General features: G+C 38.8%; 1 protein-coding gene across 2 annotated transcripts in view; it reads right to left on the bottom strand.

The window, feature by feature from the left end:
* Positions 1-1722: 1722 nt before the first annotated feature.
* Positions 1723-15315, bottom strand: part of ARHGEF3 (Rho guanine nucleotide exchange factor 3) — a 105932-nt gene continuing 92339 nt past the window's right edge. For both annotated transcript variants that reach the window (XM_058031848.1, XM_058031849.1), the window contains 9 exons: positions 14320-14427; positions 8943-9113; positions 7143-7205; positions 6754-6850; positions 6576-6652; positions 4918-5175; positions 4581-4751; positions 3394-3580; positions 1723-2493 (listed from right to left, as the gene is read on the bottom strand). In XM_058031848.1, coding sequence (XP_057887831.1) covers positions 2177-2493; positions 3394-3580; positions 4581-4751; positions 4918-5175; positions 6576-6652; positions 6754-6850; positions 7143-7205; positions 8943-9113; positions 14320-14427 — 1449 coding nt within the window. In that variant the 3' untranslated portion in view covers positions 1723-2176. The remainder of the gene's footprint in view (positions 2494-3393; positions 3581-4580; positions 4752-4917; positions 5176-6575; positions 6653-6753; positions 6851-7142; positions 7206-8942; positions 9114-14319; positions 14428-15315) is intronic.

Genomic DNA, 15315 nt, shown 5'->3' with positions numbered 1-15315 from the left:
TTAATCTTCTGAGATTCCGTGGCTGGTTGGAATAGCCTAAAATTAATAATTTCAATTATTAATTGTGACCCACAAGGAATTATGAGAGAGAAACTGATGACAGGACAGTACATTTTTGTTCCACCTACTCACTAAATTAATTATGCCATACAGAACCTTGGGGAATGTGGTGAATTGAGTGTAGTGACTTGTTTCTGTTACTATTGTGCATTTAGCAAATTAGATCCAAATATGAACCACTTTATCAGAAACAAAATACAAGCTTTGGTCAATTACATTAAAGCCTCACTGCATGTAGCACTGGTCTCTTTTTCAGTCTTCTTCCAAAACCAACCAAACCAAATAAAAATCAAAATGGTTTAATGTAATTTATTTGAAATGCTTCCAGAAAAGTTTAAGGCCATTAATAAAAAAAGTCAAAACACACATTCATTCTTTCTTCTCTACCTGAACATTTCACATGCTTTTTGCTCTTTTTCAACATTTTTGCTTAACAACTTCCCTATGCCTTTTCTTTTGCAGATTTTTCCTTTCATCTTCATTCAGCTCTAAAAATGAAGCAGTTGAAATAAATTACAAAGCCTGAAACAGAAAAGAAATTTGATTTTTTTAAAAACTATAAATACAGAAATATGTTCTATAGGGTAAAAATGCCATTTTTTAAAAAATAAAAATACCTTGCTTTATATTGTTTATCATTTGTCACACTGATTTCTGTAATGCACATCAGCATATATATATGTAAGATAACTAGTAAATTTTATGTAAACTTGTAGAACACAAGAAAAAATATTTTTGGCAATAACTTAGCAGTTTTTCTACTTTTGTTGTTACAAGTACTTTGCACGGGTTATCTTGTGTAATACCAAGAATCATTTAAAATTTGTAATATATCATTTTCATAGCTTGCCATACAGCACTGGCATTATTTCTTAGAGTAAGAAATAAAATACTACCCAGGGATTCCTGAAAAATAACAGGATGATCACTATGTGTTTTAGACTGCATTTAAGTGACTCATCTGCTTCTCATCATAATGAGTAGGTTAAATCAGCCACCAGAAAACACAGTAACATTTCCAATTACAGTATGAAATGAAATGCAACAAAAACTTCTAAAACAAAACTTGAGGAAAGTAAAAAGGATGTAATACATCCTGAAGGACAAAAAATTCCCTTTTTGTTTAAACTCTCTCTACATAATCCCACAGGGTATATATGCAGAGCACCATTTGTATAAAATCATCACTTAGTTTTAAAAACCAACTACATGTAATTGTAAACAGACATTTACAGGAAATTAAATGTTTTAACATTAGTGGTGCTTAAAACCAACAGTGGAGGTCAGTGGAGTGCAAAATGCTGAAGAGGGCCTATTCACAAGCAAAGCTCCTTTCCATTCTTACTCTGTTTGGGATAAGATATATATATATATATGGCACTGAAAGCAAATTACCAGCTTATTTACAAACATCCAGTATTCTCAGCATTTCATTTAATTCAGTGCTGGCTGTAAAGGTTTGGTTGTGGTTTTTTCAGTTGATTATTTTTAGCATTACATTCTTTGAAAAATAAACCATTTTATTCTGCTGACCATTTGAAATGTCCAGATTTTAGTAAGTTTGGCTGCTGAATCTTAGGACAGTGCTTCATTTTGAAAAATATCCCTAAAGAGTCCCTGGTTTCATGGCCTGCTGTTTGTAGATCTTGCTGATTTAAGATAGTTTTCTTTCTTGTTCCAAGAAACTACTTTTTCTTTCCATACCTTTAAGAAAACTTATTATCTTGAAATTCTATATAAAGAACACATCTTCAGCTGCGCCTTTAAAGGGCAAATAAAATACTTAAAAATTAGGGAAAGGTTATTTATGTAATGCAAATATAAACAGTAGTTTAGAGATTCTGTTTACAGCAGGACATTGAGAATAACTGGTCAAGTACCTCTTTCATCCACCTTGGGTGTTTATGGAACATAATCACAGGACACGAGTTGCAAGAGATTCCAGCTTATACAGATGGGCAGTTACAGTACGACACTCACAGGTACAAATACAAGAACTGCATTGACATTGTCACAAAAAATATTCTAAAAGTGCTTCTCCGAACGGTTCCACGCATGGAATGCAAATACTGTACAGGTAAGAGACAGACTTTCTTCCAGGAGCGGTAAGTTTTTGTCAAACATTGGTTTCTATTTGCTTTTGGCTGTCCCAGGAGTTCGTGTGCTCCATGCGCTCGCAGTCGGCGCCGAGCTCGCTGGTGTCCATGCTGCAGTCAGAGTCGCAGTCCGACTGCTCCATGCGCTCCGGGGCCGGTGCCCGTGGGCACCCAGGGAACCGCGCCCCCGCCGTGCCCGCCGTGCCCGCCGCCGCCTTCTCCTTGGCCTGCCGGATGCAGTTCAGCCACTGCTGCTTGTTGAACGAGTCATTGGCTTGGAGAGAGTGAGTCTGGCTTTGGGAGCCATTCTTGAAGCTGACTCGAAAGAAGTTTTTGACTGAAAGAAACAATATATATCAAACCCCTGAATGCTTTGGCTGAATGGATTGTATAAGCAAAGAGTATATTTAAGTAACAAAATCTGCACAATCTTTGCCTTAGGGTCAGACAAGACCATGTGGGACCAGAGAAAAGAGTCTGGGTATCCTCTCATTTCTGAGAGAAGACCACAGAAAACACTACAAGCACTTCTAGTAACTTCATGTTGCTGGATTAAATAATTTTGGTTCTGACATGCATGAGCTATCCATAAAGCTTAAAGTAAATCAGCAAGATTAAGGCTTCTCCCACACTTTAATGCCTCTCCTCCCCAGAACCTTCACTGAATGCAACGTCCTTGTGCCAGCCAAAGACTGCCTCATCTCTTCCTTTCCCTTCACTAACAGAGTGGATACATACAAAAAACCCTTGAAGTTTTGACCAGATGAGATTTAAAGGACCCTTGTAATAGAAAAAGCATCTTCATAATGTACTTAACTGGAAGAGCATAAGCATGAATAGCTGCAGTCTTTACCCTGAGTACTACAGTATCTGCCAGCTTCAAGAGTTATTGAATAGCAATCAGTGTCTCCAGTATAAGGAAAGGCAAAGCAGCTCAAGATTTCAAAATACACTTGCTTATAACTTCACCTTGCAAAGTTTGCAAAACTGCCAAACTTTGCAGTTTTGCCACTACAGTCTATATGTTCTCCCCTTCTCAATTCAGTACAGGAGCAGGCGTGTGGAAAGATTCTATTATCAACATAGCGAGCTTTGAGGAACAATCGAAAAGAAACAACTTAGAACGTAATAAACTAGATATAACATGAATTGTAGCGAGACTACTCCTATGTCCCACTGGCTGGTATCCCCCAGTTCTGACGAGCCCCAAGAGCAAAGAGAAGCAGCTGTCCCATACTTCTCTCGTTGTTGCTGAAGGCCCCGCGCAGGGAGCCGCCCAGGCGCACCTCCCCGTCCTGCAGGTCCTCCAGCAGCAGCTCCCGCACGGGGATGGGCTGCCGGTACAGCTGGTAGCACAGCTGCTCGTTGTGCGTCACGGCCCGAGTGATCACCAGCACCTCCTCAAACAGGAACACGTGCAGCTTCTGTCCAAAGATTCACAGGCAATGCAGTTATTCCTTTCTTGAAACATCATTAAACCGAATGGAACAAGTGAAGTTCGCCAGAGAGATGAAAATTGCCCATTTCTTCCTGGTGGTTTGGTACTGAGCTACCTGCCTGACCTTCATCAGGTGAGCCAGGAACAGCACCCGTTCCACCTTTCCCTCTCAGCTGTGGGTGAAATGGGACCCTTCCACTGTATGCAGAACCATGCTACACAGAAGCAGGTCCAGAGCTGCAAAAATGCACTGCTTACTTTGTTACTTCCTAAAATAAATTTTCCCAAAGTTTTATCTGCTTCCATAAGTGTCATATTTCCATTAGTGTCAGTAAAGAAAAAAGATCTTTTTTCATTGTTTGTCCACTCAAAAGTTCTCTTTAACACTGAGGGGAAAAAAGCTAGAAAAGACTGAGTTCTCTTCTACTAATACAATTTTTTTTCCTTTTTAACTGAAAGCTCAGTTTGTGAAACTTAGCAGTGCAGTGTCCCAAAGACTGGAATTCAAAGTACCAAATTCCTCTAGTCCATAAATTAACCTTGATCTCAACAAAGAATCAAGTAAAGCATTTTGAATAACCACAGTCTTTGACAAATGTAACGTTTGTTTTATAGACATTTTTGTCTATAAGGAACACACATTTTGTTTGTTTTTTACAGACATTAATATCACATCTCTGAGACCAGAAATTTAGAGGTTTCCCCTGCAAGTATTGAAATTGATCAGATTTACAATTTATCCAGGATATTGCTAGGCTCCATAAGAAACACAGATACATATAATCTTATTATCTCCCTATACAGATACTTAACTACTAAAAAAAAATTAGCAAATATTTTTATATATTATTATATATAATAATTAATATTTTTCAATTTCCTATATATTAAAGTATTATGTTTATGTGCACTCACAGCTCATTTAGCTGTCGTGCAAAAGCAAGATATCTTTTAAAGTTATTTATGACAAAATATTTATTCCTTACCACTCCCCTGTTGTTCTTCAGTTCCCCATGACAACACACAGCACGTGAATTATCAATCAATGAATCCCTTTGGCCTTCCTCAAGATAAATAAGTCTCTCTTTGTAATATTGGCATTCAGATTCACCAGTCTTGATGTTGATTTCAGCCACAATGCCCTGAATTATATTTATCTGCAGAGACACAATGAAAACACATGAATTTTAATTACACATCTGATATTCAGCTGTTCATTTAAACATTTGTGGTTTTTAATATTTTATATAGTTTCCCTTAATTCACTAATAAGCTAGAAGTCCTATAATCTCCTAAAAACCCCCAAACCCAACAGTAACTCACAGCTTCCTCCAGATGCTGTTGATCTGGATGATCATTTGGTGTATGTCTTAGGATTTCTCTGAGCAGCAGAGGGTATTTCACCAAACGGCTTCTGGGGATGTCAAGGAAGTTCCAGAGGTCCAGTTTGCGGCTGAAGGGAGACTCCAGGCAGCGCTGCAGGAAATCCTGCACCCTGTGGTCTTGTTTCTTGTGGTCCAATAAAGCTTTGGCTGCTACTTGATTGCTGCAGTAGCTGTCATAGGAGTTCAGGCATGGCAGCTGAGGAAAGAATAAATTATTCTGTAGCTGAAGCAAAGCACAATTTCCTGCACTGAAAGGTTCAGGTGATTGAGGACATCAGAATTCCTGCTGAGACTCCTTTAGCTGGAGATTTATCCACAGGTTATTGATGTCATGTTTCCAATAAATATAACCTTTACAAGGGCCCTCAGAGCACCTTGTTCAACATTTAAGTTATTTAGAAGCACTTGCTCATCACTCAGATCCTACAGATCCCTGTTACTATTGCATTTTTTTGATTGCTATTCAAATTACCTAAGACTGAGCACTATTTAGTGCAGACAAAACTAGAACACAGAAGCCTGGATTTAATTATGAATGGAAATAAAGCCATTTAATTCTGAATGGAAAAAAAAGGAATGAGTATCCCAAACCTGGCCTTTTTCAGATCAGCAAATTTCTCCAATCAAACTTCTATACTGCCCACAGAAACCTTGACCAAACTAAGATGATAAAACTGTTTGTGTGTGTGTATATATATATATAAAAATCTGAAAAAAACAAACTTGATTGTTGATTAGAGCAATATGTACACTTAAAAAATCTGCTGTATTAACACCCAAAAATGCAAAATCTTTTAAGAAAGGAAATTAGACTTGAATATACTTGAATCAAGAGAAGTTCACTGATGTTCAACACACATCAGAAAATATATTTTAAATCACTTACTGCAAAGAAGATGATTTGGACATTTAAAAATTATTTATTATTAACTATCTGCATTATATACATTATATAATGCTTCCCTTGTTGCCCATAGGCCACACTTTGACATAGAGCTGCTAAATGTCATTACTTAATTCTATAAAATTTCAAACCTTTTCTTCCCTGCTAAATTTCATTACTTACATTTACTTAAAAACATACTTCTCACATATCTAAAACCAAAAATAACTCTTTCTGATAGCAATGAACAATTTTATCAACAAAACTACCAAAAGCTATTTTCAGTATTTATGCTGTTGGATGCTAGTGAACATGAACCTATCTATCTACTTCATCTTTTATGAGGCAGCAACATCTCTCTTGTATCCCTGTTTAACTTTCCAAGGAAACCAGAACAGAAACAGGAGCAGATTCTCAAAAGACCTACATAGGAAAAACTCTAGTCTGGCTCTTGATTTTTTATTTAAAGTATATTAAATAGTGCTCAACTCCTGAACAGCAAAACCTTTAAAACCAATATCCCAGTCTAAATCTTGCCATGGAAAATCCCTGAAAAGGGAGAATATTCTATTGTGTCCCTAAATAGTTGCCTTAATTTTTAAAAGTATTTTGAGAATATCTTTTTGACACGTTATAGAAAGGAAATTGTCTGAGAAAAACTACATGACATCTCCAGACTAAAGTCCCCAAGTTGGTTATAAACTCTGCCTTACCCAACCCACAAGGATGTGGCCAACATGATCTGTTGATCCATCAGGTTTCCTGACTTCTTGGAGTCGCCTGAGAAGATCTGAGAGTGAATAGAAAAAAAGAAGACAAACCTCACTTTAATAAACCTGACTTTAAATCTGTGTGCTATAATTATGCAGCCAAAGACTCTGAGAGTTTTACCTTCGTGCAGAGGAATTAGAGAGTCCAGTGTTCCAAAAATTTGGTTCAGCTCTTGCTCTGTCATTATGGAAAGCTTAAGCATTGGGTCATGATAAGCCTGAAAAGAAAAACAAACATTTGTGGTTTGTTGGTTGCAAAATTCATTATAGAATTTAGTGGTCTCTGTAAGTTTCCTAAACATCTATTAAATTATCAATTTCATATTAAAAAAAAAAAAAGGCAGCACACTTAATTGTTTCAGAAAGAATGGGAAAATTGAAACACATTTTGGATTTTTTCCTCTTTTAATGTCTTAGCAATTATTTTAAAAAAGATTGCTTTAAATATGTTCTGAACCAATTAGCACTCTTTGTTGTGGTTTGGTTTTTGGTTTTGTTTTTTAAACAGACCTTTTTTGCCAACTTCAGATCTTCTATCAGGTCTTCTTCTCCCTGGGAAAGTTCAAAGATAGCCTGTAAAAACAGACACAAACATTAGAAAGTATCTTTATTTAATCTATGCTCCACTTCCTGGGTTGATGTTATATTTTAAACAGCTGTCTTAACACCATGTAACAGCATTTCTCTGCTAAATCTACAGAAATAAAGTAAGGCTTTATTCCATAACTACAGAATCAAGTGCATTGTTTTTTCAATCAGTTATACCAGAATGATCATTAAAAAATTACCTCAAATAGACAAAGATTTTTTTTCCAAAGGGATGTGTTCCCAGATGTAGGGAATTACCTTCATTTTTGTGGTGTTTTGACTTTGACTTAGCCACTAATACAATTGCTTGCATATAGGAGTTTGTTGTGTTCCATTTTAGCACAGGCAGTGGCAGAAGTTACAGGGGATTCTACCAAGTAGGAGACTGATCTTACTTAAAGCACTTCATGGCACTGAGCACTTTTATTTTGGTACCAGTTCATTTTTTTGTTACAAAGGCTGAGCTCTAGGTAACTTGGCTGATGTTGGTTACTCCTCTTAAAGCACATTTGAGACTTTAAAGCTGGCAGATTAAAAATAACACCACCCTAATTCACTGGTTAATCAAACCCCCATTGTTATTAACTTTTTACCTCCTTAAACCAGGGTACAGGAAGAGTTATGGACATTTTGGGCTAGAATTCCTTGCTTTACAGTCAAAGCTTTCAACCAGTATAAGTCATGGAAGCCCAATCCCAGCTGGGGCAGATTGCTGGGGCTCAGGAACCCCATTCCTGCCAGGTTTGCCCTAGTGCAGCTCATGGGCAGCAGGTCAGCTGTCCCAGCAAAGCACACAGGATGGGAACAAACACAGAGCAGAACCCTCCTGCTAAACCTGCAGGGACACAGCTCACTTCTTTGGGTTGGAGCGAGGATCCTGGCTCCTGCTCCCACACAGCAGTGACTGCTATACACTGTGCAAACAGTTTCTACAGTTTAGTTTTCAGTAAGCTGCCTTTGAAGTCCTCAATTACAAATTTATTTCCTATGAATTCCTGTACAATGTTAAAATTTGCACAAGAAATGCTTGACACTATTGCTGTTTGATTTATGACTCAGTCCCTGAAATATTCTTAAGGAGATTATTACAAGCTTTGTTGATACAGCTAGGAATTTCTTTAGAAAATAAAAATACCTTGATTCTGAAGGAGCTCTGTGTTGACTATAATAAGAACTATTCAGACTTTGTCTTGTCTGACACATTAAAACCCCTGGCATGCTTCTGTTTTGCTTTGGAAGACACATGTTTGATCAGTGTGTCATCTGTCTAGCACTGGAACCTTCCTCAAAAACAACCTTTCCCAAAAGGGAAATGATGGTGCATTTTTGTGTGTCTGTATCACATGATGAACACCTGTTCCTGGCACAGGGTGCTCACCTCACATTACTAGAAGGACAAAATCAAACACCAAAATATCAGCCATGACTACAGCAAGTGTCAGACAGAACATGCACACACACGCAGCCAGCCACGAGACATCGGTTTGTTAAGGAAATACAATGAGCTGGACTGAACAAAGAATACTTTAATCTAATACAGCTTGGGTCATAAAGAGTAGAGGTGGAATTCTGCTTCTAGAGCAGGTGGTGACACATTTGAATTGCAGGACATCTCCAAGTGCTGCCCCAATGCCTGTGAGCATTCCCAACTCTACGCTTCAAAGGCGACTTTTGAACGTGAAATTTATGGTTAAAAAAACATATCCATATCTATATCTGTACCTCTTGCCTCTTGATTTCCTTGGATGTAAGCATGTGATTGACACAGACATCGAAGGTCTCACTCCAGAGTTTGCTGTCCCTCCTCTTGGTGCTGGCAGGGGGCCCACTGCGGGACCAGGGCCGCGGGCTGAACAGCTCGGGGCGGCTCTCGCTGCGGAAACTGATGGAGCGCTGCGGAGAGACAAGGGGCTCGTGTCACACCAGCTTCAGGGCACACCCTCACTCTGCTCATTGCCAAGGTTCAGGACAACAAACAAGTGTTCTCTGATCGGTTTTGCCTTTGAACTTCGTAGCACATCTAGCACCAGGAATGCAAGAGACATTATCTCAATTCATTCTCGTGGAAGGGCAGGGCCTCCGTTCCTGCAGTGAATTCTGTCCGTGTCCTGTCCTCAACATGTACAAAACTTCTGCAAAGCATTCCCACACAACAGGCACCAGGAGCGTACTACAGGGATAGTGCAGAATGATGCAGCACACTAAACTAACAGAACTGATCAAATACAGAGTTTCATTTCAGTGAACAAACAGGAATTACTGGTACATTTCACTTCTGCTTCACCAAAAATTTAGAATTAATGCAAATATTAGACACTCTACCACTGTGTACCAGCACCTCTGTAGCTACTATGTGGTCTGGTCCTAAACTTCAAAAAAGCCAATTTCAATTTTAAGAGAGACTTGAGAGTTGTAATTGCCTGTAAACTCTTAGAAGGATTTCAGGCTAAGGATGGATACTTTATGCTCTTACTATTCTATTTTGAAAAGGTTTCTTTTTTGCTTCATTAAAATGCAAGGCTTCTTTTTGAGGTCATACCTCTGAAACGCTTAAACTATCTCACATAGTTGAAATACTCTACATTTTTATTGTTATTTAAAACCTGCCTTACATAACAAAATCATCTTTCAATTGCCTTGGGTAAGAAAATTTAAAACAACATAAATTCTCTCAATTTCCAGGTTGAAAGCAGCATACACAAAGGACAATATTTGAAATTCTTCTCTTAAGATAAGAGCCCATAAAATGCAAACAGAGCCTATAAACACTATGTTTTCCCCATATCAGAAGACATGATATAAACACAAAACCTGTGCTTTAACAGAAGCCATTCTGAGTTGTACTTGGAATTGACAAAGACCTGAACAATAAACACACACACTCCCCCTTCCAAAACTTCACAAGTCAGGTGCTAGTCTTCCTTCAAGAGTTAAGAATATACAGAAACACACATGAAATTACATGCTCAATTTCACTTGTTAGAATGAGGAATCATGGAGCAAACTCAAATTAGGCACTATTTTGGGAAAAGTGACCTTTCCCATGCACTGACAGAGTGTTCCTCCCTGCTGCAGGAGAACACTCCATACAATTCTCCACAGCCCTAAATTGTCCTCATTGGGCAGAAGGGGCACAGAGAGGCTAAAAGACTCAAAATAAAACTAAATTCCCCAAATTCCTGCTTGTTTGTTTGCTTAGCATCCTTGCTCCCTAGACACAATGAGTATACATTTAATTGATTTCTCTCATCCATCAGCCTTTTCATGAACCATACAAAGTGTACCTTGCTTAATAAGGGACACAGAACTGAGCTTAGTTATTAGTGGAACACAACCCTAAACTGAAGTGCTACCAAAAAATTCTAAAAACAAGTTTAAAGATACTCTGATGTTATCTTTGCTTTGTACTTGTCAAGAAGGAAAAAATTTAAAAAACAAAAACACTGCAAGAATGTCAAAAGAGCATTTCTATATCTCCATTTTTTTAAAATATTTTCCAATAAGGAAGTTTCTGGCTTCCTTAAAAAACACGTCCCACACACTGTTTAAAAATTATGGCCTTGTGGGATGATTAAAATTTTCATATAATTCCAAAACCTAAAGGAGCTGAGGAAAAATCCATCCACAACCCCTCATTTTGTTTACCATATTTCTTTTGTGGTAACACATTTCCCTGGCTGTTATAAGACTGTTTCTTGAAGAGTCTATGTGTTACCAATGTTAATCAATGCAATTAAGAACCCTTAATTAGAGCTGCAATAAAGCAAACAACTTCATATACTGGACAAAGGCCACTACTGATCAAAGCTATGGCATGCAGAACTGATATTTTAAACTATTTTCTTCTTGAGAATTTTTTAGTAATTTTTGGTGTCCTAAGACAAAAAAAGTAATTTGGACTCCCTACTTAAACTCAAGACACACTGATTAAAATGGAAGTTGCAGAGGAAGCCAGCCAGACTGCAATTTCTTTCTTCAGCATCAGCTGGAGTTCTTTTTCTGATCCTATTTTCTGCTTTAAGCGCAACAGCACAGCTGTGAATAAAACCAGGCAGATCATCACAATCATCGGTGTAGCCTGATGGAGACTGGAAATACAGCTAAATAAACTGAATTGCCAGGTGGGTTAACAAGGGAGAATACCTGCTTGGCATTAGGTATCCTGCAGCTGCACAGAGTGCAGAGATGAAGCTAACAGCATTTTATTGGTCAGCTGCTGTACACTGCCCTACATGACAGGAACAGAATGACTACAAATAGTCAATAACAAACCAAACAAACAAACAGAAAAAAAACAAAAATGAAGGCCCTGAAAGAAAACCTGAAAGACTTCAAATATTTTTTTACTTGGAATCCTTATGAAAAAGTATTGAAAATAAGTGGAAAATTGGAATAAAGTGAACTACACACCAAAAAGTCAAATACTTCTATAATCAATAAAATATGCAAAACATAAAAAGTAGCCCAGAACATATCTTAAAAAAAACCTACACAAATCCCAGAGAGAATTTTTTTTCCTTGTGCTGAAAGTCCATTAATGTCAAGTGGAAGTCACATGTACAGAGGTAAGGAAAATGATACACAATAAGTTGGGTTTTTTTTCCTCTTACATGTATCTTCCATTTAGAAGAATATCTAAGAAGATTTATTTGAAACGCCATAAAGGAATCTCAGAATTTTCTAACTCATTTTACTGATGCTGTTGGAGTGGTCTTTTTAGATGGAGGTTCTGTTGACTTTGTTTTGTTTTCTTCCAGGGGAAGAAGTTGTTTGTTCTGCATGTTATGGTGATGACAGAAGTTTCCTTCATTTTACAGACACAGAACATCTAACAGCAATGCAAGAAGAAACATGGGGTTTGACTGAAATAACAATGAAAATACAGAAAAGTTCACTCAGTAAGAAAAATCAACACTTTTTTCTTTTTTACAGGAGATCACATGATGAGAAGAAACCTATACTGTTCCCAAGACACAGTCACAGCTATGTCAAAACATAATGAAGTGAAATAGCCACATGTACTTCCCAGAATGTTTCTAAGTCATTCCAAGAGGGACACCTGAGCACAAGGTCAGTCTTTTTTGTCCCTGCTCTATAGCTATGGAGAAAATCAGATAAGACATCAATTTACAGCTGAGACATCACCAGCAGGATCTGGAGAACACAGAAGCTGATTTCTTATCACAGGTCCTTCAAGCACACAGTTAGGGGGGATGGTATAAATAACACCACTGTTTCATCTGCTAATTAAAATATATTCTTATGGGCAGTATGAACAGAGCAAAACAGAAATGCTTGCAACAGTAGGACTTGCAACAAAGCTGTTACTTTCTCTCTTATTTTTGTCCAAATTTACCCTGAAACACATTAATATAGTTCTCATTTTGGGAAGCTGCTACTGCATACATGAAAGGATCGTTGTTTTGGTTAGTCTGACACAACTTTATTAAACACAATATTGTTCTGGGCACTGGATTGTGCAGTCCCAGAGGCTTTCATTGCAGAACAATAGCACAGGTACCTAAATGAGGCCAACAGCTGCCTAAGGCTGTGGAAAGGGAAGCACCCTGCTCAGCAGAGGTTTGACCAAAAATTAAATCCTTTTCCACACTCCTCAGAACTGGAACTGATGTGGCCCTTGCAGAGCAGAGCCAGCTTCCCCTGGAGGCAGACTGGCAGACTCTGCAGGGGATTCAGGGAGCTCTGCTCCAGTCACGCAGACCTCACCTGCACCGAGCCAGGCAGGGCTGCAGACATTGGGCTGATCCTCCAACCCCGTGCAGAAATCTGCACTTTCAACATCACAGGAACCAAAGACAGGAAAACCAGTGTCAAAAATCCCTGTAATATCAATTTTCTAGGTAATTACAACTACAGAAAAATGGAGTTCTTTCCCATGACTTTTAATTTCTCAATAGACTCTGAAGTTTTATTTCTTTCCTCCTTAACAGGTAACTTCAGTAAATCTCTAATTTAGGTAACTTTGATTAAGGAACATTTCTAACACATTCAAGTTCCTCTCGAAGAAATTAAGCTTGTTAAATAATTATCTTTAGATCTTTGACATGCCTTTCTACATAAACTCTTTTAAAGAGGAAACAGGAGTTTTCTGGCCAGACCCAGAGCAGTGCAATTAAGGGTTGAGCACTCCAGTACTTTGCCATCTCTAGGTCTGAAGGCACAAAAGCTTTATAAACTAAGTTTCATTAGTCTCCAAGTATGTACAATATTACATTCCTAATCTGTACCACAGAAACTGCATTTAAAATTTGTTAGCCTTTTATTAATTTCCACCATCACCTTTGGAAAATGACTTGGAAATTTCGAATTATTAACCAACTCTTTTGTTTAGCTAAGGTCAAAGTTCACTCTACAGGAGGAAATTTAGCAGTCCTACCTGACCAAGTATACCAAAAATAACACTTTCAAAGAAACCAAGCAACATAAGAAAAAGCATTATGAAATATTCTCTTCATCAAATTTTAAAAGCAACTGCAATTCTTCAGTAAACTATTTTTAGATGCTACAGGTGCAATGGTTTTCTTCCTGGTAAGTGAAAAACATTAAAGAGAGAAGTGATTTTTTTTGAGTTGAGAGGTGAGAGTTTTAAGCTGAGTGACCTTGCGGTGGCAAGGTGCCCAAGCGTGTTTGGCACATTGCAGTGGTGTCCGTGTGCATCCCTGCTGCAGGAAGGAGCTGCAGCTGAGGGGGAGCACAGGGGCTGCAGCTGAGGGGGAACACAGGGGCTGCAGCTGAGGGGGAGCACAGGGGCTGCAGCTGAGGGGGAGCAGCAGCAGGAGCTGCAGCTGAGGGGGAGCAGCAGCAGGGGCTGCAGCTGAGGGGGAGCACAGGGGCTGCAGCTGAGGGGGAGCAGCAGCAGGGGCTGCAGCTGAGGGGGAGCACAGCAGCAGCTGAGGGGAGCACAGGGGCTGCAGCTGAGGGGGAGCACAGGGGCTGCAGCTGAGGGGGGGGAGCACAGGGGCTGCAGCTGAGGGGGAGCACAGCAGGAGCTGCAGCTGAGGGGGAGCACAGCAGGAGCTGCAGCTGAGGGGAGCACAGCAGCAGGAGGTGCAGGAGGTGCAGGAGGTGCTGCCCTTACCTGCAGGGTCTGGCTGAAACGCTTCAGCGGAGTGGCTCGCACAGGGGGGATGAGGTTGGCCAGGGATGTGACTCTGGAAAGAGGCTTGACCCGTTTGTTACTGGGCTCCTGCAGCACAGGGAGGAGAGAGGAAAGGAAAAAAAGTCAGCAGAGTGTGAGCATAATCAGGTAAAGATTGCTAACAGTTCTGCTGATTTTCCTAAGAAAGCATTTGTAGCAAGAGTGTTTGCAAACCTGGTCTATCATTAGGGCAGTAAATAAACAAAAGCAGTTTCAAATGCTGACAGTGACAGATTGCTCTTGGCTGGTACATACAGGTCCTGGAAACTGCTGAAAAATGTAATGATGAAGAAGCTGGCGTGGCCAGGAACAAGGAAGGGAGGCAAAGAAACAGAAAATAATTTGATTATTTTTACTCATTCTTAGCAGAAAAATTTTCAGCAGTGCTCTGCAGCTAATGCACGTTATGATAATCTCACTGAAAGGAATGCTTTGAAATATAAAAAATTCTGTGTGTGCCTTTGCTTCTGACACTGTCAGCATGTGACTCCATTCAGTTAAACGTATTTTCTTGCAGAATATATAATTTAGACAGAAATCTTTAACTCTTGTTGTCTCTGAATGCATGTTCTTATGAAAATAATCACATATACAGACAAACACATTAATAACATGCTTACATACTGGTTTTGCATACAATATAAAGGAAAATTAACACAATCTACCATAAAGCACTCAATTCAATGTTGTCCTTCTCATACATATTTTAACAGCACAACAGCACCCAAAGTAATGTATACGCAAAATAATATGCCAATTGTCCTGCAGATATATATTTTTAAGAAACCCAAAAACCAGAAATCTTAATACAGAAAAAAGGGATTATAAATACATAAAAATAGAACAGTTACCCTTGGCTTCCTAACCTCCATCTGACATTTAATGAATCTCGAACAGCACATGCAAAAGGCAACAGAAAAAGAGCCAAACCTTCCA

This window comes from Melospiza georgiana, chromosome 11 (genome assembly GCF_028018845.1).
Source record: "Melospiza georgiana isolate bMelGeo1 chromosome 11, bMelGeo1.pri, whole genome shotgun sequence".
In the NCBI taxonomy this organism is placed as follows: domain Eukaryota; kingdom Metazoa; phylum Chordata; class Aves; order Passeriformes; family Passerellidae; genus Melospiza; species Melospiza georgiana.
Note: the sequence above shows the minus strand (reverse complement) of the source record. Positions and strands in the feature narration are given on the sequence as shown.